This window comes from Apteryx mantelli, chromosome 12 (genome assembly GCF_036417845.1).
Source record: "Apteryx mantelli isolate bAptMan1 chromosome 12, bAptMan1.hap1, whole genome shotgun sequence".
NCBI classification, from domain to species: Eukaryota; Metazoa; Chordata; class Aves; order Apterygiformes; family Apterygidae; genus Apteryx; species Apteryx mantelli.
This window is the reverse complement of record NC_089989.1, coordinates 14,575,456-14,597,014: the sequence shown is the minus strand read 5'-3', so window position 1 is coordinate 14,597,014 and position 21,559 is coordinate 14,575,456. Positions and strand designations below refer to the sequence as shown.

Genomic DNA, 21,559 nt, shown 5'->3' with positions numbered 1-21,559 from the left:
TGCATGACGGCCAGGAAATGACAGCCCACAGCATTGGAGACAATCTGCTTTCTGTGTTGAAAAGATCACCAAAAAGACTCAGCTCAAGTCCAGCCTGCAAATGGGGGAGCACATAGTAGAAGCGCAGCCAAATCCAGCAAGGCAAGACCTTAACATGAACAGAGCAATCTCTGAATGCGGCCACAGGTACATCTGATGCAGTGCCCAGGACTGAGGGCTGCTTTGGTGAGAAATGCAAACCTCTCCTGACTCTTGGCTCAAGCCTCTCCGTGCTCGCCCACGACATGCTGGCACACACACATGACATGATACAGCTGGACCTCAGCAGGGTCCTGCCCATGATGGCAGTCTGAGGCTGAGTAGGGCTCTGGTCTTATCAGTTTTATTCCATTTTAGCTCCCTGGAAGCCTTTTCCAATGGTGCCACCATCCTTCGTCGCAGGCACTGAGAAGCCCAGAGGCAGGCCTTTGCTCCACAGTAGGGGGCCGAATCCCGTGGCTCTTGGGCTCCCAGTGCTGGAGTGTGCTGCGCCTGTGTGTGGGGCTGGCACTGAGCAGGAGACAAATGTGAGCAGACAGGATGAAGGAGACCAAGGCAGCATTGGGGGGGGCTGGGGACCTGTCAGGGCAGTCAGGGCTGCATTGCTCAGTGCTCTAACAGCGGTTGACAGGCAAGTATCGCCCTCCTTCCTCTCTCCCAGCCGCTCCAAACTGCAAGGAAAAGGTGCTCCTTTGATCGCTGCCTGCAAAGCCAGCCATTCTCCTCGGGTCAGGCCCATGACAGACCAGGATGGTGGTGGGGAGCACCAAGCTTGGCAGGCTCAGCTAACCATAGACTTTCAGGTGGCTGAGCCGAGTCGCTGGCAGGGGCAGCAAGCCAGCCCCTCCATCACCCCTGGGAGAAGGGGATTTTGGCCAATGCCAGCAAATGCCTTGGTGACTGAAAGATGGATATTCTCCAGCACCTCCATGAGATCATCCCTTCCTGCTGTTTGCCAGGGATTTCAGTGCCTCTGGCTAGTCTCCGGCTGGCAGATCGAAGTCTCCAAAGCCAGCCTGTCTCCAGTCACCTCTCCGCAGTCCTCCTTTGCTGTCCAATTTGTGGTGTTAAATCCAAAAGCGATGTGGAGGGGCTGCTGGTCAGCTCTCCCTCTCCCAGGCACTGAGGTGCTGGTGGGAAGATCCGGATCCACATGCCCTTCTCCCATAGCTCCTTCACAGTCCCCAGACGGCAGGACATGGGCTACGCCTTCCCAAACTGCTCCCCTGCAACATGGGAACTACTAGGAGAACTTAGGATCAGCACCCTGCCCTTGGCACTCCACTGCAGCTCCAGGCTCTCCTAGTTGCAGGAGACCTGAGGCCAAGGAGCACCACTTTATGGCAGAGATCCCAGGCACCGAATCCGGTGCTGCCCCAGCTGTGCAGAAAACCCTGCCAAGACAAATGCTGGGGCAGAAGGCACACTGGTGCAATCCCTGGTGTCAGGACTGTCTTGCTCACTTTCCCTTTAGGACTGTCCTCAGCTGAAGTTCTTCCCACGCAGCCCAGCAGCACGGGGAGGGGGCAGAAAGCACTATCAGCAGAGCAAATATTGGGGTTGATGGTGCTAATAACTCACAAGCACCTGAGCAAGTTCCCGAGCTCACTTACCTGGCTGCCTGGGAGCAGTGGATGCTGGTACAGGGAGAACCTGTCCTTCCCGGATTCCTCAGATGTTGGGCTGATGGGCTTAGGGTCGGACAAGGATCGCTGCATGGTTTTGATGGGACGTGGCAGAGTCTGCTGGCGCTGAGCAGAATCAGTGGTGAAGTGCTTCTGTGGTGGGACGTGAGCCTTGTTCAGCCTTTCGCTGGTAGCGAAGGAGGACTCGAGGAGGCGGTGTGGGGAGAGGGGAGACACAGGCGAGTAGAGGACCTGTGGAGACCTGGGGGGCTGTCGAGTCACCAGCTGAGAGAGGGAATCAGTGGGCAAATGCGACTGGTACCCAATTTCCAGGGGATCTGGCTTCTTCTTCTCAAATTTGCCTAGGGTCTGCTGCCGGACAGCATGGGGGTCCAGGGGCCCCGTGCTCACCATCTGGATGTTAGTGGAGTAGGGTGTGATGGTAGTCGGCACCGTGAGCTGGGGGACCACAATGCCTGGCTGAGGTTGGGCCTCAGGCTCTGTCTGGCAAGCGAGGCTCTCACCCCGCTGTGTCTTCTCTGGAGCAGAGATGTACTTCACGATCTCCACGCGGGGGTCGTGGGTGGTGATATGGATGGAAGGGGAGACCCTATGAAGCTGGTCGGGCTCCGTCTGCACGGAGCAGTCACTGATGGTCTGAATGCCGACACTGGCTGTGCCGCGGGAGGTGCCATCCTGCTTGCCGTCGGTGCTGGCGTCGGTGTGCCGCGAGGGCCGGGAGCGCCGCCGGCGCACTGGCTGCTCCCACTCCCCGCTGTCCTCCTCGTCCGTCTGCACGCTGCAGTCGGTGCTGCGCCGGGGCCGCCGGCGCCGTGAGAGAAGGTAGCGCTCCTCGCCGTCCTCCTCGTCCGTCTGCACGCTGCTGTCTGTGATCTTCTTCACCACAACCTCCTTTTCATAGGCATCCCGCAGCCGTGGCATAGAGTTTCTCTTCTTCATGCCCCGGCTGGGCTCCCAGGGCTCTTCAGCCTGCAGGGACATGTCTGAGGCAGAGCTGGTGAGCGGTCGCTGGAGGCCGGGGTAACGAGGGCCAGTGGGGCACTCCTGCCCTGCGCCCGGGGCACCCATGAAGGCCTGGCTTGGCGGGGGCCAGAACTGCCCGTTCTGTGCCAGGCTCCTCTGCATCTCGGTAGGTCCCTCGGGCCCTGGGGGTGCCCTGCTGGCAGGCTCGCCAGCGGCAGGGAAGGTGCTTTTCTGCCTCTTCTGCTCCTCCAGCTGTTGCTGCAGTTGGTGCTGCAGCTGCTGGATCTGCTCCAGCTGCAGGCGCTGCTGGGCCAGCTGCTCACGCTGCAGAGCGAGCTGTGCGTGGCGCTCCTCCTGCTGCTGCTGCAGCACTTGGTGCTTAATGGACTGCAGCTCCTGCAGCTCCCGGTGCACCAGGAGCTGCTCCTTCTCCCGGTGCCGCTGCAGCTCCACGCGCTCCCGCTCCAGCTCCTCCTGCAGCCGCAGCTGCCTCAGTTTCTCCAGCTCCACACGCTCCCTCTCCAGCTGCAGCACATGCTCCTGCTGCTTCCGCTGGCGCTCCTCCTCACGCTCCCTCTCCTCCCGACCCGGCCCACCAGGCTGAACTCCCTCTGCCACCTGCTTCGGGGCGGCAGGCGCCAGCGGTGCCAGCTGGCCGCTGTCCTTGGTGGCCGCCATGGGTCCCTCATCGCAGGGAGCAGCCCTGGGTGGCTCTGCTCTCTGTGGCCCTGCTGCAGGGGCAATGGGAGCTTTGGCAGCAGGCCCAGTGCTCATGGCACCTGTGGCTGTGCTGGCTGCGACAGTGCTGACGGGCTTCCCCAAGTACACAGGCGTCTCCATCACCGACGGTGCAGAGACGGCTGGGAAGCGACCAGGAGGTGGGTAGCGATAGAGGCTTTGGGTTGCTAGTGGCATGCGGGGAGTGACTACTGGCACTCTGGTCAGGCTGGCCAGAGGCACTGCCGTGATGCTGCCTGGGGCGTAGGGTCTGTACAGCCCACGAAGCATGGGCCGGAGCACCGAGGCCGGCTGTGTGGTGATGGGCAGTGTCGATGCTATCGGAGTGTTTATGGTTGAATAAATCATGCCATCTGCGGCCCGCACGGTTGCAGTGGAAGGGAATATCTGCCGTACGGCTCCCAAGCGGACATTGGAAATATTGTACTGTGCAAGGTTGCCAAAGGCCTGGCGCGTCTCAGGGAAATTGGGGTTGTACATCACGTTCGGTTTCATGGGTGCAACACCCTGCTGGGCTGCGATACCGCCTCCTCCTGCTGGTCCGGCATTGAGACCATTAGGGCCATACTGTAGGAGCTCAGGGCCATTTGCATGCCTGCCCCCGTACTGGTCCATCGAATTGAGTGCTGCACACATGCGGCTGATCTCACGAGCTGTTGTGGCACTGTAGTGGGCCAGGCTGGACTCCTGGAAATTCGCCAGGTCCCCTCTGGGGGAGTACCGGTAGTCAGAGTAGATGTTAGATGCTGAGCTGTACCTTCTCATTGGGAGTGGGTGGCTCAGCAAATCCGAGGGCTGGCGGAGGTCAGAGAAAGAGCCGTACTGCATTCCGTGGCCCAGGTATCCCCCTTCGGTGAAGCTGATGCTATAGGAATGCTTCATTGTGGTCAAATCCACAGCGGCATCACTGGCAGGGGAGTGGAAGGGCTGATCCCCCTTTGTAGGGTAGTAGTTCATCCCAATTTCGGACAGGTTTGTGTCTGACATGGATGAATAGAGCCTCCCAAACATGCCAGTGGGGTAAAACTTCTGCTCCTCATACAGTGCAGGTGGAGGAGCTGGAGCCGGCTGCTCCCGGTATGGGAATGCCTCTGACAGGTCTGGCTCTTTGCTCCCATAGTAGGGCCCACTGGGTTTCCTGCTCGGCGCCGCATCCCCAGCTTTCTTCTCTGTCATCTTTGAAGACGGGTTGAAAGCTCCAGTGCAGCTGCTGCCAAAGGGGAACTTGTAGACCACATCGCAGCAGGCCACCTGGCTCTCTGACTTCATGCCAGTGAGGTCCAGCACATTGGCTGGAGGCTCTTCTTTGACCACTTTGGTTACTGGGCCAGCTGCTACATCTTCCATCTGCACCATCATCACTTGGGATTTCTTGCCTCCCAGGGCCATGAGAGGGCTCTGGGTTTTCAACTCCACTGGTACCGTGTGGTACAGCTCCGAGCTCTGGTCCTGAGGAAATGACTGGGAGATGCTGCTGATATTAAGCACATTCTGCGCATTACTGGTCTGCATGATGAGCATGTCCTTCTTCACCAGAGGTGCCATTTGGCTGGGCAGATTGTACCTTGCAAACTTTGCCTGCTGAGGAGTAGCAGTTTCGGGTTTCCCAGTAGGTGTGGGAACAGTGGCCCCACTCCCTCTGAAGGCGGCTGTCTGCACACCCTGCTCCACTTGCTTCACTTGCGCCAAGCACACCGGGCTCCCGGCCCCTTGCCCAAAGTCCATCCTGTTCTGGAAAGGGTCTCCGTAGACCACAGGCTGCTTTGGCTGTGAGATGAGCATTGGAGATGCGATGGCGACGCTGGCAGTGCTGGCCGCTGCTATGACGGCGTGGGGCTGCTCTTGGGCATTGAGGTTAATGATTAAGGGCTGGATGGCCGTGGACTGTCTGTTTGGGATTTGGTCCAAAGTGAGGCAATACTTCCTAGTCTCTGTAGCCAAGGAAGTGAGATCCATGCCTTGGTCAGTTATGATGATGGGGGCTGACTTTATAGCAGTCCGTAAGTCTACAGCATTAGTGCTTGGTGCCTTGGGACCTGGCTCTACCCGAGACGTCCCAGGGATAGAGGAGATCCTGCACAAGGAGATGTTTTCTGCAGGGAGCGCTCCCCAGGCATATAGCCCTGCAGCGCTGTCTGCAGCCGAAGCGGCGGGCACTTTCTGGACAGCTGAGGCTTGCTCTTTCACAGGCTGTGCCTTGATGTAAGCGCCTTGCAGCTCCTGCTCAAATGTCTGGCTGTAGCTGTGCATTGTCTGCTGCCGGCTCAGCCTGGTGGGAGATGTGGCAGGGGAAGTGGAGGAGCTGATGCTCACTGGCTTCGTTTGGCTAGATGCATTGGCTGCTAGCGTGATCAGCATGAACGGAGCATCTTGTGAGGACTGCTGCCGAGCGAGACGAGGAGAGCTCGGGTGGTGTGGCGTCTGCGTTCCTTGAGCTACCATGGGGGAAGATGCCGAGATGCCAGTGGTAGTGGGGATGTCATAGGAGACAAGGGGACTTTGTGTTTGGGTGGAAAATTCTGCAGTCGACTTTGTTCCCAGCCCCGGGCCAGAAGGCATCGCTGCTCTTGGGACAGTGTGAACGGGACTCTGAGTAGGAGAAGTAGGAGAGAGTGGGGGGCTTGAGCTTTTGAAGAAAGGGTACATCTTGTGTGGCATGGGCTTGCTGTCACTCACAGCTTGCAGTTTCTCTCTCGCCGTTTGCACACTGATCTCGACAGCACTCTTGCTTCGGCAGATGTCCTCTGTTTGAGAGCTGTAACTTACAGAGCTCTTTGTTGGACCATAACTTCTGGCTGATATGGATGTTGACTCTGTGCCACTCAGAGCTGGAGAGCTGTATATTCGTGGCGCACTTGCTGTGCTGGCAACCACTGTTGTGACTGTGCTGGCACCTTTGCTGTAGGTGTAAGGAGCCTTGGAAACCGGGCTGGGTGCTGCTGTGGTGCTGTGCAGCTTGGCAAGATCTTGTCCCTCTTTTGCAAAATGCTGGGTGACCCGGACATCAGGAATGACCTTGCCTGCGCTGCCTTCAGAGGCTGAAAAGGAGACAGGAGCTGAGAGCTGAGTGGGACTTGTCCCAGGGGTGAGCGGACCACCATTCTGCTTCATCAGGTCAGCATATGCGCTCTCGGCATTGAGGAAGTGTTTCTCTTGATACACTTCTTCTTGCCCTTTCTTTTTTTCTTCCTGTTCTAGAGCCAAGTCAAATGAGGAAGACTGGTGCATTCTGGAAATGTTCTGCGATGTCTGCAGGATTTCCTCGTACACCGCTCCCGGCTTCGAGAGACCACTCTGATAGTCAGGCTGTGAGGGGTGCATGGCACTGCCATCGTACCTGTACTCGTCTACGTACTGGTACTCAAAACTGGTCTGGCCCTCCGTGCCGCGGTATCCTACCTGCTGGTATGCACCACTGTAAGAAACACTCTGCTGGGACTGCTGGACTTGCTGCTTTTGCATCATTTCTGCCTTCCTCATCATCTCCTCGTAGGCTTCTTCGGCACTTTTGAGGGGCTTGCTGGCAGGCTGGCTGGAGCTGCTCTCTGTCTTTTCTGTTGGGGAGTACAGCGACATGAAGGTTGGCAGGTTGTACTCACTGCCAGACTTGTACAGCTTGGAGGCCATGACATCGAAGCTCTCGGTCTCTGAGTCAATCGAGGGCGAGTACTCAGAGCAGGAGGACCGGTGCAACTCCTCCATCTCTGCTGCCTGCCGCAGCTCCTCCGTGGGGGAGGCATCCTCGATGGGAGAGAGGTTGCTGGGGGGAGTTTTGGAGCGCTCCCTCCTCCGCTGGGCCCTCAGCTCCTCCTTGTCACGCTTGGTTTTGCGTGCGGTGCTTCGGATGCGCTGCTGCTCCACCTCCCGCATCTTCTCCTGTTCCCGCAAGAGCTCCTCTTCCTCCCGCAGCTCCTCCTCCTCAGACGAGTCCTCGATGGTGGGCAGCAAAGGGCCATGCGAGCGATGGCGAGCCTTCCTCTGCTGCTTCACCTCCTCCAGCCTCTGCCTGCGACTGGGGCTGCTGTCACTGTCCTCCTCCAGGGAGGATATGGATGTGGGAGAGGTGCCTGAAGTGTAGCTGGGTGTCGTGGCTGGCAGGGTAGAGGTAGAATACTCGCCCCTGGACCGCTCCTCTGGGGAGCCCGTCAGACTCTCCATCTCCAGCTCAGGCTCCCTGTCCAGGGTGGTGTCTGTGTCCTGGCTGATCTCCATGTCTCTGCTGTAGCTGTTTGTACTGTTTAGCTCAATAGTCTTGAAGCGCCTCAGTCCCCCTTGGGCCGTGCTCATGTCGTCACCCTCTGCTGCATCCAGCTCTTTCCTCTCCTCCTTGTACAGGCCGCTGGAGCTGTGTGACAGGCGCCGCTTGGCTGAGGGAGACTCTTTGCCCTTCTCCATGTCAGGCTTCTGTCCAGTTTTGGTGATGCTGTATTTAACGTGACTGTAGTCCTCCTCTTCCTCCTCAAGATTGTCCTCCTCTGCGCTCATTTCCAGGATCTGCCTTCTCATGAACTCCTCGTCTGTCACCTCCGCCTCCCTGCCTTTGGGCCTGCCTGGCACTGGGGAGAAGCCTCCTTCGCTGCTGTCCTCCACATAGTCGTGGCGCAGCTTGCTGCCAAACTCATCTGATGACTCCATGCTCTCCCTCTGGTCCCGCTGGTTCTCCCACTCCAAGGAGTCTTCATCCTCTTCCAGGATGTCTTCCAGTTCTTCGTCAGAATCAAAGGCTTCGGGGGTGATGGAAAGGTACCGTGGCCTCTGCCGCTGCCGCTGCTCTTCCCGTAGCTCGGGGTACCCCTTCCCACGGTCACTGGGCTCCTGGGAGGTGCCCCTGGCCTCCAGGAGGGGCCGCATGCTGCTCTCCAGCTTGGTGAGCTCAGAGGGACTGGGAGGGCTCTGCTCCGCCAGGCCTGTGCCGTTCAGTTTCTCCTCCTCCTGCTGCACCAGGCCCGTGATCTCGCTCTGGGAGCTGGAGATGCCATCAGATGAGTAGCCGGTGTCGCTCAAGCTCTGGGGGCTGCGAGACAGGTCGGGGGGATAAGGCTTGCTTGCTTCCTGCGGGCAAGAGAAACCAAAGCATTAGACCTGCCAAACAGCACCTACTTTGGGACACTTTCAACCGAGGGGACAGCGAGTGCACATGCATGCCTCTATGGTCTTCCAGACACAGAAGGAAGATGTTGCTCAAAGTGGCCAGCATCCCTGCCACAGGGATGCAGACCACTGTCAACACCCCCCCCCCCCCGCTTCCTCTCAGCAAGGCTGGACCCTACATGCTGGGGAAATGCTATTACCCCAACATCCCCCAGGGACCTAAGTCCAGCTGTTACCCCAACATCCCCAAGGGGCCTAAGTCCAGCCACTATTTTGCTCAGCTTCCAGGTGGCTTAGGCCAATTTTGGAGTCACCGCAAGGGACTTGCTGCCATGCAAAGCAGGAGGGAGCCCCAAGTCCCAGGCCAGCAGAGCAAACTGCAAGGACCTGGCCCATCACCCAGGGTTACCCGCTGGAGCATGGCCCCATGCCACTCCCAGCGAAGCAAAAGAAGGGTGCTCAGAGTCCCAGACCTTGTGAGACCCTAAGCCCTCTCACAGGGCAGCGCAAGGAGAGCCCTGGGGAATGCATGGGGTCTGCCACCCCATGACGCACTGTGCCCAGCTGCATGGCCCTGTGGCAGTGTGCTCTTCTGGCAGAGGCCGAGGTGGCAGTGCTTGCAGCCTGCCAGCTCCTGGAACATCGACCTGCTGCCTGCCAGAGGTGTCATTTGACTCTTTCCCGAGCGCCTGGAGTTGATGGGGGCTGGGGGAAGATGACTCCTCACTGGGTCTCAAATAGCATTACATTGCCTTAAACTTGGGAAAATCTGCAAAGTCATAAGCAGGTGAACTGAGCCTGAAGTCTTCTGCTTTCAGCAGTTCCTCCTGGCTCTAACTCTCTGCTGTTTCACAAGGCACTCATCGGATACCTAGTATTTGTAGTATTCCCCTTCAATGTTTTCTTTTAGAGGTTAAATGCTCACAAAGAGAAGCTCAGAGCCCCATTTCTGCTGTGGCCTCTAAGACTAAGCTGCCACACAAATCTGCTTGGTGAGACATGGCACAGTATCAGAGCCAACATTTCTGGCAAACCCAGGCAAAGAGATCTGTGCTGTGTGCCTCCGCCTCCCATGCTGTATGTGCTGGCAGCCTTCCCCGCTCTAAGGATGCCATCTGCTTTGCCCAAGGCCCGTCAACTCCAAAAGTTGCTCCCTGTGCTTCTCAGGGAGGGGGTGCCATGGAAATAGTCACCTTGTGAGTAAATAGAAGGTTTGAAGGCTGCTGGAGGCATCTTTCCCTGGGCTCTGCTCTTTGGGAGTGTGGAAAACCAGCCCTGCTGAGTTATGGGGAATTTGGTTGAATGAGCTCTGTACCTTGAGATGGGTATTGTTTAGCAAGGCATCAGAGATATCACACCCATGGTAATTTGCATATGCTTCCCCCATATTAAGGGAAATGCTTCCAATTTAGCGTGGCAGGGAGATATCCAGGTGTCCAGGCAAATCAGGTACTGGACGAGCATGTAACTACCCAGGAATGTGGCCAAGACAAAACCTTGCTGGCTGACTGGGGACATGCAAGCAGGCTCTGGGTGTTGGCATGCTCAAATATCCGCACATGCTTAATTTTGAATCCAGCCCAGCACAAAGGCTAGATGCCTCCTAGGCCCTACTAATGGCTTTTAAGCAATTTGTATGACCACTGATAAAAGTGCATTACAGATTATGCTAAAAGCAGCTGATGTAAAAACAAATGTTCTCTGGAGTGTAGGAATTGTTTAACACAGTCTAACTGGGCATCTAATGGTATTAGAGAGATTATCAGAGTGGGAAAAGGAGCTACACATTGGATTTATAAATTTGTTTCAGAAACTGAGCTCCATCAGCATTATCTCTGCTTATAATTAATACTAGAAGGTTGTCTAATGATAATATTGATTTTTGACTATCCACTTATTTAGAGATCCACAAGACTCCAAAAGCAGCTGAGCCCTTGCTGAAAATCTTGGGATATTTATGGCTCCAAGCCCTGAACTCAGCAGAGGAGTTCAAGGTGCAGGGCTTTGTGCTTGCTCTTCCACAGGCACAAACCAGCCCCGATCCAGGGCAGGGGGTGCAGAGGTTCCTGTGCTAACTCCCTCCAAACGGGAGACAGAATACAAGCGCTGCCTTGGGCCCCACACCAAAACTGTCGGGGATTATGATCCCTTCTGGATGCTCATCCATACTGCAGGGGACAGTACCCCCGCTTTGGCAGGAGTGCTCATTCACCAGCATAGCCAGACCCGAGCCACAGCCACCTCAGCCCAGGGTAGAGCATGGACTTTCCCCTCCTGGGGACTGTTGCACAGAGGCAGCAGCTCTTGGAAGGAGCAAGCCATCAGGGCTGGAGTGGTCCCTGGCCAGTGGGTACCTCTACTCACAGTTTCTGATGCCTCCGTCCGGTCACACAGTGCTCTCCACCCACATGAGTGCTACCCAATGGACCCGACGGTGGTATTTTGCCAGTAACACAAGCCCTACCTTATTCTCCCCAACCCCCACAAAGCACCAAAAGATCATTTGAGAAATTCCTTTGCTGCTCCACAGAGTGCTGTGCTCATCCCCAGGGCTTGGGAAGGTTTGCAGCAAGCACGGACTCAGTGCTGAACTTTTTAATCCTCAAATAGAACTGTAAGAACCTATAATTAGATTGGATTTGGGAAGGGAACAGTCTTGTTGTCTTGCAAGGTGAGAGGCTGAAGATCTCGACTGCTGTGCATCAGACCCCCAGACAGTCTGGCAAAGCACCAGGAACACCAAGAAGACAGGAAGTTCACTGGCAGCATCCACTGGGGACAGCAGCCTTTTAATGAAATTTAATTTCCATGATTGACAGCCCTGCAAACCAGCCTTAAGAATCAAGGCAGTCCCCAGGATCCTTGTTAGATGCCAGTAAAAATAAACATGCCGGTTTAATTGATGTTACAATTAGGTGAGTGTAGTAGCACTGAGGCAGGACTTGGAGCCGCTCCAAGGAGTGTGTAAAGTGCTGTTGCATCCTGCCCTGAGTGCTACCTGCAGTGCTGGAGACCCCACCAGCAGGGAGACACCCTAGGCGTTATTCAATTTAAGAAGCATCAGCAAACTTCAGCGTGAGGAGCCTTTTCCTCTGAGGGCTGCACTGGCAGTTTGGGTTTGTGGAGCATCCGGTGCTCCCTTCCTGCTGACCATGCAGCTGGCTAGAAGCAATGCTCCCTGGCTGGCAGGGATCTCACCGCACTGCCAGGAAGCACTGGGGTCTCTGTCCAGGGCCCTTGCCTCCAGCCTCAATTGCATCTTGAGCATTTCCCCAAATAGTGTTGAATTTAAAAAAAAAAGGTGGAACAAAGAGCTTGCAAAAGACCCCCTCCTGCAGCATAAGCGAGAAATGTTTTGACTGAAACAATTTTTTCATTTCATGACAAGATTCATCTGCCCTTTATTATTTTAAAACAAGAGGCAAAAGACTATCTGAGCTATTGTATTATGCCCAAATTAACGTCATTGTAATAAAAATAGTAGAAATGTTAGTGTGCTGCTATATAGCATTTGAAATTATTAGCAATTCTGAAACAAAAGTGTTCTGTTTCCTAAAAAGCTTTTTCACAAGACTAACAGATTCAATAAAATGGTTTTTACTCTGATTTGGAATAAACCCCAGGTATCTGAATATTGCCACCTGCATGAAATGGGGGTTCCACATAAGACCAGCTCTGCGCAGGATGTGATACCCTGAAGACGCTTAAGAGACTGCAGTGAGCAGCCAAGCCTGGACTCCTCCTCAAAGCAAGGAGGAGATCCAAATCTTGGCACATTTGGGGCTCTATACTTGTGTCTGAGGATAAGGACAGGGCACTCACCTCCTGCTCCTTCACCCTCTGAGCCTCGGTGGGCGCCCGACTCTCCTTGCTTTCCACCTCTGGTTTTGTTGCCATGCTTTTCCCTTTTGACGTTGCACTTTCAGGAACTTTGGAAGGCTCGGTGGGAAGTTTCGGCAGTGGCTTTTCTTCTGCTGGAGCAGGGGACTTCTTCTCCTGGGCAGTGCTTGGGGTCCTGCTCTGCTCTGGAGCCCTGAGATTCCTCGCGGGCGAAGGGTGCCTGTCGGGGGGAGCTGCCGGCTCTGCCTGCGGTGCGGCGGCCGGCACCGGCACTCTTTGCTGCTGGCCGCTTCCTGACGGTTGGTGTCGTGGGGAGCCCGTTGGCGGTTGCTTTGGGGCAGGCAGTGGCATTGGGGCAGGGTCTCCCAGGCTCCCTTCTAGCAGTCTCTGAGTTTGGCAGTTCAAACACAGCCATTCGTTTTTCTGCAAAACAGAGAAAGGAAACATTAGCCTGAAGTTTGGGAGCTTCGTACAACAGGGCCAAGGGGAATTTCACTTCCTCTGGGGCTCAGAGGAGAAATGATATCCCGCTACAAACCAGGTACATCACTTCTCCACTGGTCAAGCTTTCCACAAGCTTGTCCCCCACCCCAGCAAGGCCAAGAACTTTCGGCAAGGCCGACACTCCCTCTGGCAAGAATTTTTGACAACAGTCAAAAGGGACTTTTGACAACATGCCTTGGCTGCCCTCAAATCTTTGAGAGGTTTCAACTCCTGGAGAAACAGGAACAGGTTTTCCATGCATCAAAGAAAAGGTTTTTCAAAGCAATGCCTCAAGCAGATCTCACCAAAATAAAACCTCATCTCATGCTGCAGGCAACACCTGGGAGGCTGCACATGGACCAGAGTTCCTGGGGCACCCAGTGGGTGGGGTGACTTGGGCAGACCACCTAGGGGAGCAAGGTGTGAACCAAATTTGCTGTGCTTTGAAAATGTGCAAGATTTTTGCATTTTTCTCCCATCTTGACTGAGGATGAAAAGACAAAATTGCCATTTGGAGCAACATGAAAGTCATTTATGTTTTGTTTGTGACCTCTTGTTATTCTCAGGAAGGTTTTATGGTAGACTAGGTTTCTTGCTGACCACACTGAAATACCTTCAACGTTTTTCCAATGGGGTACACGGCACAGCCTAAACGTGCCTTTTGCTGCAGGTTTGCTAAACACCAGGCAAGTGCACACACAAAACTGCCCTCAGCTGGCACCTGCATGGCATGGCACTTGGAAAACCTTCTCCCATTCCCTCAACAAGGGGAGGAGGCTGCTTCTTTCACTTAGGGCTGATTTAGGATTAGCCCAAACATCCTAATTCAGCAAATAAGAAGGGTGGACAGAGGACCAAGGAAGTGGGAGACACACTGCAGCGTGCACAGGCCAAGCAGCAAGCGGCTTCAGCTGAACCCCAGCAGCTCCAGATCCCCCTCACCTGAGCTCTGGCTCATCCTCATGTAAAAGTAGCCAAAAAGGTAGCGTGGAAATGAGGAGACTGCTCCTTCGCAGGCTGCCACACAAGTAACTGTGTATTAAAAGCTATGGATTTGGCGATGGGAAGGAACAATCAATCAGGTGAATTCAGGAAGGAAAGCTGGGGTCTCCTGGTCGGACAAATCCACATGAACAAGTCCTGCCCGGTGTTGACTGCACCGAAAACACTGCCACTCTTGGGGGGTCAAGAAAGTGGATGTCGGAAGAAGAACAGAAAGTAATGCTGCTGTTAAGCTGGTTTCTTTAGCTAATCCCTTCGCCTCTGTAAGCTTTAGTGCATGCAGCTGGCTCGCTGTGTCAGCACAGCCCTCATCTGCTCCGGCTGCTTCCGCTTTCATTTCTGTGGATGCCAGAATGGCTTTGCACCTGCCAGCATGCCCTGCACCAGGCTTCGCAGAGACTCTTCCCTGCTTCGTGTTTTATTAAAGAGGACGATGTGGTATTGTGTTACCTGCTTTTATACCGCCATCTACTCATGCCAATCACCATGGTATCGAAGTGGCTAACATCCCAGCTGATACTGTCACAAGTCCAAGTGACCATGCTTCTGTGCTGGATGCTTAGAAGGCCATAAAAGAATATGCAAGACCCATGTTCCTTCCAGTTCCTCCAAAGTGCTGTTTTCCACATAGCTTCTAATACTTGCAACAAATATCTGTGCCAAACAGAACTGCATTAATACCCCATTCATTCTCAGGAGTGTGGGGGCAGCTCGGACAGCCCAGGAGATCTCCGGCCTGGGGAGAGCCCTGCTGACCACCCTGCCCTGTGCCCTCTGTGTGGTGTGGCTACAGGCTCCCTGTGTCTGACACATTATGGTAATGCTGCTTGCTTCTCCAGGCTCCCATAGCTTCCTCCTTTGCTGGGAGCTCTTGGGGTTGTGCAAGACCATGCTAACGCCAATCCCCTAGAGGTGAAAAGCAGCAGGCTGTGAAGGAGCCCTTCTGGCCCTCAGGCACTGCTGCTCACCTAGGTACAGTACCTGCTGTCTACAGCTCTTCCTCAATTATTTGGGATAAGTCCTACATCCAAAAATAATGTCTCTTATAATACGTGACCTGCCTTGCAGCTCTCAGGTTTGTGAGTGAGGGTTTTCTAAACTAAGCTTCCCACATAAATGATGGAATGAGAGAACTATTACAGGCTCATACCACTAAAGGTTGAGGTAAGGTAATTTGAGGAATTATTTGTACATTTCCTCATTTTCAAGACTTTGATTATTTGCTGAGGTTTAACCTTAGATTTTTCTTTTTGACAACATTCTTTTAGGACACACACATCTGTGTCACCAACCTGAACATCAGCTCAAAGTTTCTCCTGCAGGAGTCTGATGGCTTCTCCTGCCATGGTCTAACAAGTACTATTGTGAGCAGCACTGCCCACTTGGGCAGAAAAGCCCATCTTAGGGATTTTTCAGAAATTCTGGAATCCCACCTAACCTGGGCTCCTGGGCACAGATGCTGGGTGAACAGGATTTGGGCATCCAGGTCTTTACCCCAAGTCTTTCAGGGTTTTGGAAAACAGAACACAAGCTCATCTGGCAGCCTCTGGGCGTTGGTAGGTCCTGGGATCTGGATGGTCTGTGGTCATGCCTTGCCAAAGAAACACCCTCTGAGCACTGAAGCTCCGAGTCTTTAAAAAGGCATCTTTACCAGAGTCAAATTCAGAGCAGGGAGGAAAGATCTTTACTGGATTTGACTGGGGTTGGAGCATTCTGCAGGAATGCACTCTTGGAATAGTGGGAGTAGGAGGGAACAACGCCTTGTGTTCTCCAACGCTATTTGAGAGAATAAATGTCACCCATTTGCCGTCTGCGTAATTCCCCTGGCTCCTGCTTGCTGTGCTGACTGCAAGGGTCCTGGCAAGCTGGCGCAGCCTCAGGGCACGCTGGCAGGCACATCTGGTGCTGAGCTCCCAAAGGCCAGGGACTGTGACCAGGGCAGGTCCTGGGATGTCCACGCTACCCATGATCAGTACTGCAGCTCTGGAAATGCAGTGTCCTACTCCACAGATAGGCAGCAAGTCCCCTAAATCAAAAGAATCAGGGCCTGTTGGCTTTCATGGTATACTTGGATCAGCAAGATGTTTTTCAGCGAACTATTATATGTAAGAAAAGACACATTGCAGAGCTCATCCTTCATCAGGGACATGTTGCTGCCAGGGATGTGATGCCACCGGGTTCCCTTTGAAGGCTGTGGCTTCAGCACCCATTGCTCTGCAGCAGTGTGCTCCTGGTCAGCGCAGCCTGAGGGACCCTGTTGCTGGCCTCAGGGATGCAGTGGGGGACTCGACTCCCACAGGGATTCCCAGCTACCGTCACTCTGCACAGGTCTCTGTTGTGCTTGCTGCACTTCAGATAATGGAGCAATTAACACTGCTGAGGATTGCGACTTTTCGAGAAGATCCATTAGTTCCTGCTGCGCAGTGAAGTTTGTTAGCATGATTATAACCTCCTTCCCATTGCGAAGAATGTGCTCCGTCCCCCAGGAGACTGATGGTATGGCAGGAACCAAGAATAAAAATAACACATCGAAATTGAGAGAGTTACCATGGAGATGCGAGAACTTCAGATGCGGGGACGGACAGCCGGGCACGCAAAAGGCTGCCTTCTTCCCCCTCTGGTTGTGCCAGTCTGTATGCAGCCGCTGGCACGGGTCCTCAGAACACGAGGGACCGGCTGCCCGGGTGCGCCTGAGCGACTGAGTGCAAGCACGTGCAAACGTGTAGAAGTCATAAAGCCACGGGCAGCGATGTGGATGAGCATGCATACACGCATGTGCGCACGGGCTTGTCGCTAAGTTACCCGAACCGCTGGATTGATGCGGCTTTCTCCCAAATCTGAGCAGCAGTGTGTTTTGGAAGAGGATGCCAGAGACTGGGACTTGCTCAGTTCTTTACAGCTGCCAAAGTATTTGCTCAAGCTGGAAAAAACACATTCAACTTCACGTTTAGGGAGGCTTTTCTATGTAAATCAATTCTCAGGAGCATGTTCCCCAACATGCCTCATATCCAAGCAGGCTGTGCTAGCTGGAGCAGAGCCCCTGTTTTCTGGAGAGAGCCAAGGAAGTTTAGGGCAGAACAACTCTATCCAGTCTCAACCCCAGCTTACAGCATGGGAATGCCATGTTAAAAATAAACAAAAAAACAACAAAAAAGCCATAACTTGCCAAAGCACCTTGTTAGTAGAGCACCTTCATCAGCAATATGCCCAGAGGAGTCCCATGTGCATCCTACAGAAAGGAAGGTCTGATGAGAAGGGGAAAACCATGTTGTTCAGGACGTGCTTGGAGCAGTAATGGTATCAACCTCCATGCTAAACAATCAAAATTGTCTCACAGCTGATGTGCAGATGAGGATGTGGAAATATGCATCCCCCCAAGGCATGTTTGGGATCTCAGGGATGCTTTCCCTGATGGTCCAAAAAGATCACAAGAAGCAGCAGCCTCCTGGGATAGGTCTTCTAGGGGAACGGAGGAGCAAGCTGGGGAGAGGGTCTCCAGCTCATGCCAGCTTGAGCACAGCCATCAGAGACAGGCTAAGCTGTTCAATGTTTGCCCCTTTCTCGGACACCCTTGCTGGCAACAGGGAACATGCTGGAGAGGGCATGTTCCACCTAGACGGTAAGACAGGTACATTTCCTTCAAAATCTTATTCTATATGACACCAATCAGAAGTGACAACATCCTGAAGCATGACAGCAATGACAACAGGCACAGGTTGAGCTGCTTGGTCCCAGCGTTGAGTTTCAGGCCATTTCAGGCTAGTAGGCATAGCCAGGAACGGCCAACTTTTTGACTGAGTGGGCATACGTCCTACTGCCTACATACTGGTGTCTCAACTGCAGAGAAGTGCTACAGAAGAGCAACAAATTCACATCAAAAAACACAGTCAGGGAGAAATTACTACCCATCTCAGCAAAATGTGTTAAATAGGGTCTTTCAGGCAGCATGCTGCCGGCTGTCTGCATGCGACTCTGTCACGCTCTCAGAAGATGCTCATGCATCCCCACAGCTGTTCCTACAAAAAACAGCCATTTTCCCCAAGCTCAGGAACATTTGTAGGAAATTCAGGTACTCAGAGCTCTTTGTATTTTTAACCTGAAAAATGGTTTATTTGTTGGAAATGCAAATTGCTTTCAAAGAAGAAACACAGGTACCCTCAGCAGGGCAGAGGTACTAGAAAGGCACCAGGCTGCCGTAAGCAGACTGCTGGTCATGGAACAGCCCAGCCACTCCAGCGTAACGATGGTCCCAGGGATGTCGAGCTCCCGGGGCGCTGGCAATCCCTGGCCTTTCACAGAGGGCAGGGGCAGTACCAGCTCCTCAGCTCAGGTGCTTCCTCTAGCTATGAAATCCTTCCCACCTGCATCTAGTGTCTCCTTGGCATACATTGCCAGGGGAAGTTTTGTGCCCAAAATGCACTTCCTGGAGATGGGGCCTGCTGAAGCAGTCTCTCGTGGTCCTACCGGAAGGACAAACTGCAATGCTGCATATTACAGCTTCACCCTGGTGGCAGCGCAGGACACTTGAGGGTGCCAGTGATGGCAGGGAGAAAAAGTTGTGCCCACTTGCTCAGTTAAACTCATAGGGAAAAACGCAGAGCCAAGATCCAGCCATGGCAACGAGGACTGGAATGGGAGGGATGGGAAGGAAGCCGGCTCCGGCAGAGGACACCTCTGACAGTACTTACTACTGTGGAGGATCTTCCTTTGTCTCCAGTTGTCTTTTCCAGAGGCTCTGATAAAAAGGCTGTGATCAGCGGCAGTCTGACACCTCTCTGGTAGGTGGTCTCCCTTTGCCTGGCAGCCATGGGCGATTATGCCAGGACGAGGTAAATCCCTGGCTTCCCAGCGCAGCAACAGCGAACCCCCCCAACAGGAGCAGTGGTGACTGCCACTCCACACCCAGGAAGTCATGGAGGGACATTTTTCAGCATGATGTGCAACTCCAGGTGCCTCGATTTTGGAGGGTCCGCTTGAGATACCTGAAGAAATGTGCATTTCCAGATGTGCCCCTCAAAAGCTTGAGGAGTAACCTGGAAAGAAGGGGAGACTCCAGATATCTGTCATGAGGTAGGGAAGAAATGATAAGCTGAATATGGTTTTGGGTGGCATGGCAGCCCCCCTCTGGCACCGCAGGTTCATTAGTCACCACGACAAGCAGCAAAGAAGCAGGGAGGGAAGCTAAGAGCCACAAATTCCAGATTCATCTTCAGGAAAGGGCTGAAACTGCAGTGCGACAATACTCGATTACAAGCAAATCGCTTGAGAGAGAACTGGGCTGGGGGTTTGTAGTATGCCAGCTGGCCAGATGGTCTGAGGGCACAACGCTCTTCTGCCAAAGGTGCAAGGAAGCTTTCCACCGACTAGCAGGTCCCCAGGAGCAATTCCCATAGGATGGCTCTCTGTGTGTCTTGGACTGACCTCCTGCACTCCTATCTGCCTTATGAGTAACGGAAATGTTCAGAGATGCTTTCTAGGGAGAGATATGGTACTTCACAAAACATCCTAGAGAAGGAAAACGTCATACTGCTGTTCCAAGGAGCTTGGGCTCAGAGTCTTCTCTGTAAAATCTTAGGAGCTTTTTGTGAAATCTGTATCATTTAAAGAGTGAGACTTTGCACTACAGTGGCTTTCTTCACTTCCAGTTTACTGAGCAACTTGGATCTTGTGCTCCAGCCTCTGCATGGCAAAAGCCAGCAATTTAGTTTTGTGTAATCTCATGATTTCAGGCATGGGGTTTTCAGAACACCCCATAGGCCACAAATCTCCTGCCCACATTGTGAGAAAGGACAACCAAGCAGCATCTGTAAAAAGAGGCCTCTTCAAAACCTAATACATTTGAAGCTCAGTGTCATCATGTAAGAGGTGCATCAAGCAAGTGGCTTTGCACAGGGCTGGCATGGTGAAAGAGCTGCCTTTCACATACCCTAGAGACTGATCCTCAGTCCTTTCTGGTTTTCCAAGGAGAGACAGTCCACACTGCAGGACATGTAGTGAATCTGACATCCAATTCAGCATCAGAAGCTTTCAGCAAGGAAAGGGTAGCACACAGTGGGTTTTCCCAGGAAGGTGATGGCTCCCCATACAGGAACACCAGGCTCTGGTGTTTGGAAGCTGAATGGGAAAAATAAAGTCTAGCAGAAAGACTTCAATTATGTTTCATAAAAATGGAAGGCATATAAAGAAACAAGACTTAGATTTCCTTCCTGGGAAGAAATCAGAGAGAGAAACTTCTCCAAAACCCAGAGCTAGGGACTCGGCTTAAGTAAACAGCTCTTTGCCAGGGAATCAGTGCATCTGGGCTGTATAACTTCCTTCCCCATGTGTCTCAGGAAGAAGTCACAAGCCAGGAGGTTAACCCTAATAAGTAGTTGCTCAGCATGACAGCCCTGACGTGTTTCCAAAGAACTACCACACATCTGTCCCCAAACAGTTCTCTGGTGATCGGTGAAGACAGTTCCTGCAGACAGGAACTTCTGCAGACTGAGCCTATTGGAGTTATACCATTTCTGTACAGATTACATCTCCCTAAGCCATTGCTGTCCAGACCTCCTAGATGCAATGCAACAGAGCAGTCACCACAAAGAAGTATTCATTCAGTAGCTCCACAGGTGAGAGACAGATCTTGTGTGAAGCTGGTGATGGGCTCCCAGTGCTTCTTCCCAATACCCAGGAACATTAAACACAACACAGCTTACCCTGCTCTATCTCCTGCCACAACTGCTGCTCAGAAGAAGGGCATCCCCAGCCCCCAGCAACTCATAGCTCAGGTACTGATTGTCCCACTCCTGTCGTTCCCTCAGATTTAACCTCTAGCTGGAGCTGGTAAAAAGCTGCATGTCTTATTACGTCTGGTATGCCTGTGAAAACCAGGTGTAGAAAGTTATGGACTGAAGTGAAGCAGCTGTTACCACGCAGAACAGTTTATCTTGCCAAGGCCTGAAAGGAAGAGGCATACCTGCAGCATATGAATAGATATTTATCACCAAACTGGGTAATAAACCTGTCCGAGCTTCCTCAGAATAGGCTTTGTATTTCCAAAAGCATCTCTGCAATGTTGTATCAGACTGTATCCACAAGCAAGGGCAGCACAAGTGATAACAGCAGTGTGACTATCAAGATGAAGATTTATAGGGTAGTCCTGACACTTCTGCTCATAGAAAAGCACAGTGAGGATGTTTGGAAGGAGAGGTGTCAGTCCAAAGGTGTCAGTTTGGAGTGTGCTCCAAAGAAGTCCAACTATGAAGGGGCTCTTGGCTGAATACAGTTGCCGCAGCTAAGAGCATGTCTCCATGACTTCGGGAAAGGCCCCAGTGCTAAAGCTATTGCAATTGTCCTGCCAGCCCTGCAAGCTGCATGGGTTATGCCTGGTGTGTCAGGGACCCTCACTGACTTAGGGTCCTTAAGCAGCTGAGGGACGTTTCTCAGCTGAGCCTCCATGCTGTAGCTGAGGATGCAGTGCCCAGTTTGGGAAAGGGAGCTTGCTTAGTGTGAGTTGAGCCCTTTTATTAAGCAGCAGAAAAATGGGGAGAATGACTGAGAGTGTGGCACAAACTTCCTCACAAGCACTGTGGAGGTGCAAAGCTGGAAATCCCAGCACTTTGAAGAGGGTCTGTGTGCACAGGAGAGCAGAGTTCAAGCCAATTCCTTGCAGTGAGCCATCCTGGTTGCTGAGATTTCTTTTCCTAGCTCTGCAGGCATAGCAGACACAGGCATATCTGAACTCAGAGGCTTCCTCCTAGCTTGTACAGATACAC

The 21,559-nt window shown here is 53.2% G+C and overlaps 1 protein-coding gene across 1 annotated transcript in view; it reads right to left on the bottom strand.

Moving 5' to 3' along the window:
- Window positions 1-21,559, bottom strand: part of BSN (bassoon presynaptic cytomatrix protein) — a 161,285-nt gene that overhangs the window by 11,954 nt on the left and 127,772 nt on the right. Inside the window, exons 5-6 of the mRNA XM_067303289.1 lie at window positions 12,300-12,740; window positions 1,653-8,438 (exon numbers count right to left, since the gene is read on the bottom strand). Coding sequence (XP_067159390.1) covers window positions 1,653-8,438; window positions 12,300-12,740 — 7,227 coding nt within the window. The remainder of the gene's footprint in view (window positions 1-1,652; window positions 8,439-12,299; window positions 12,741-21,559) is intronic.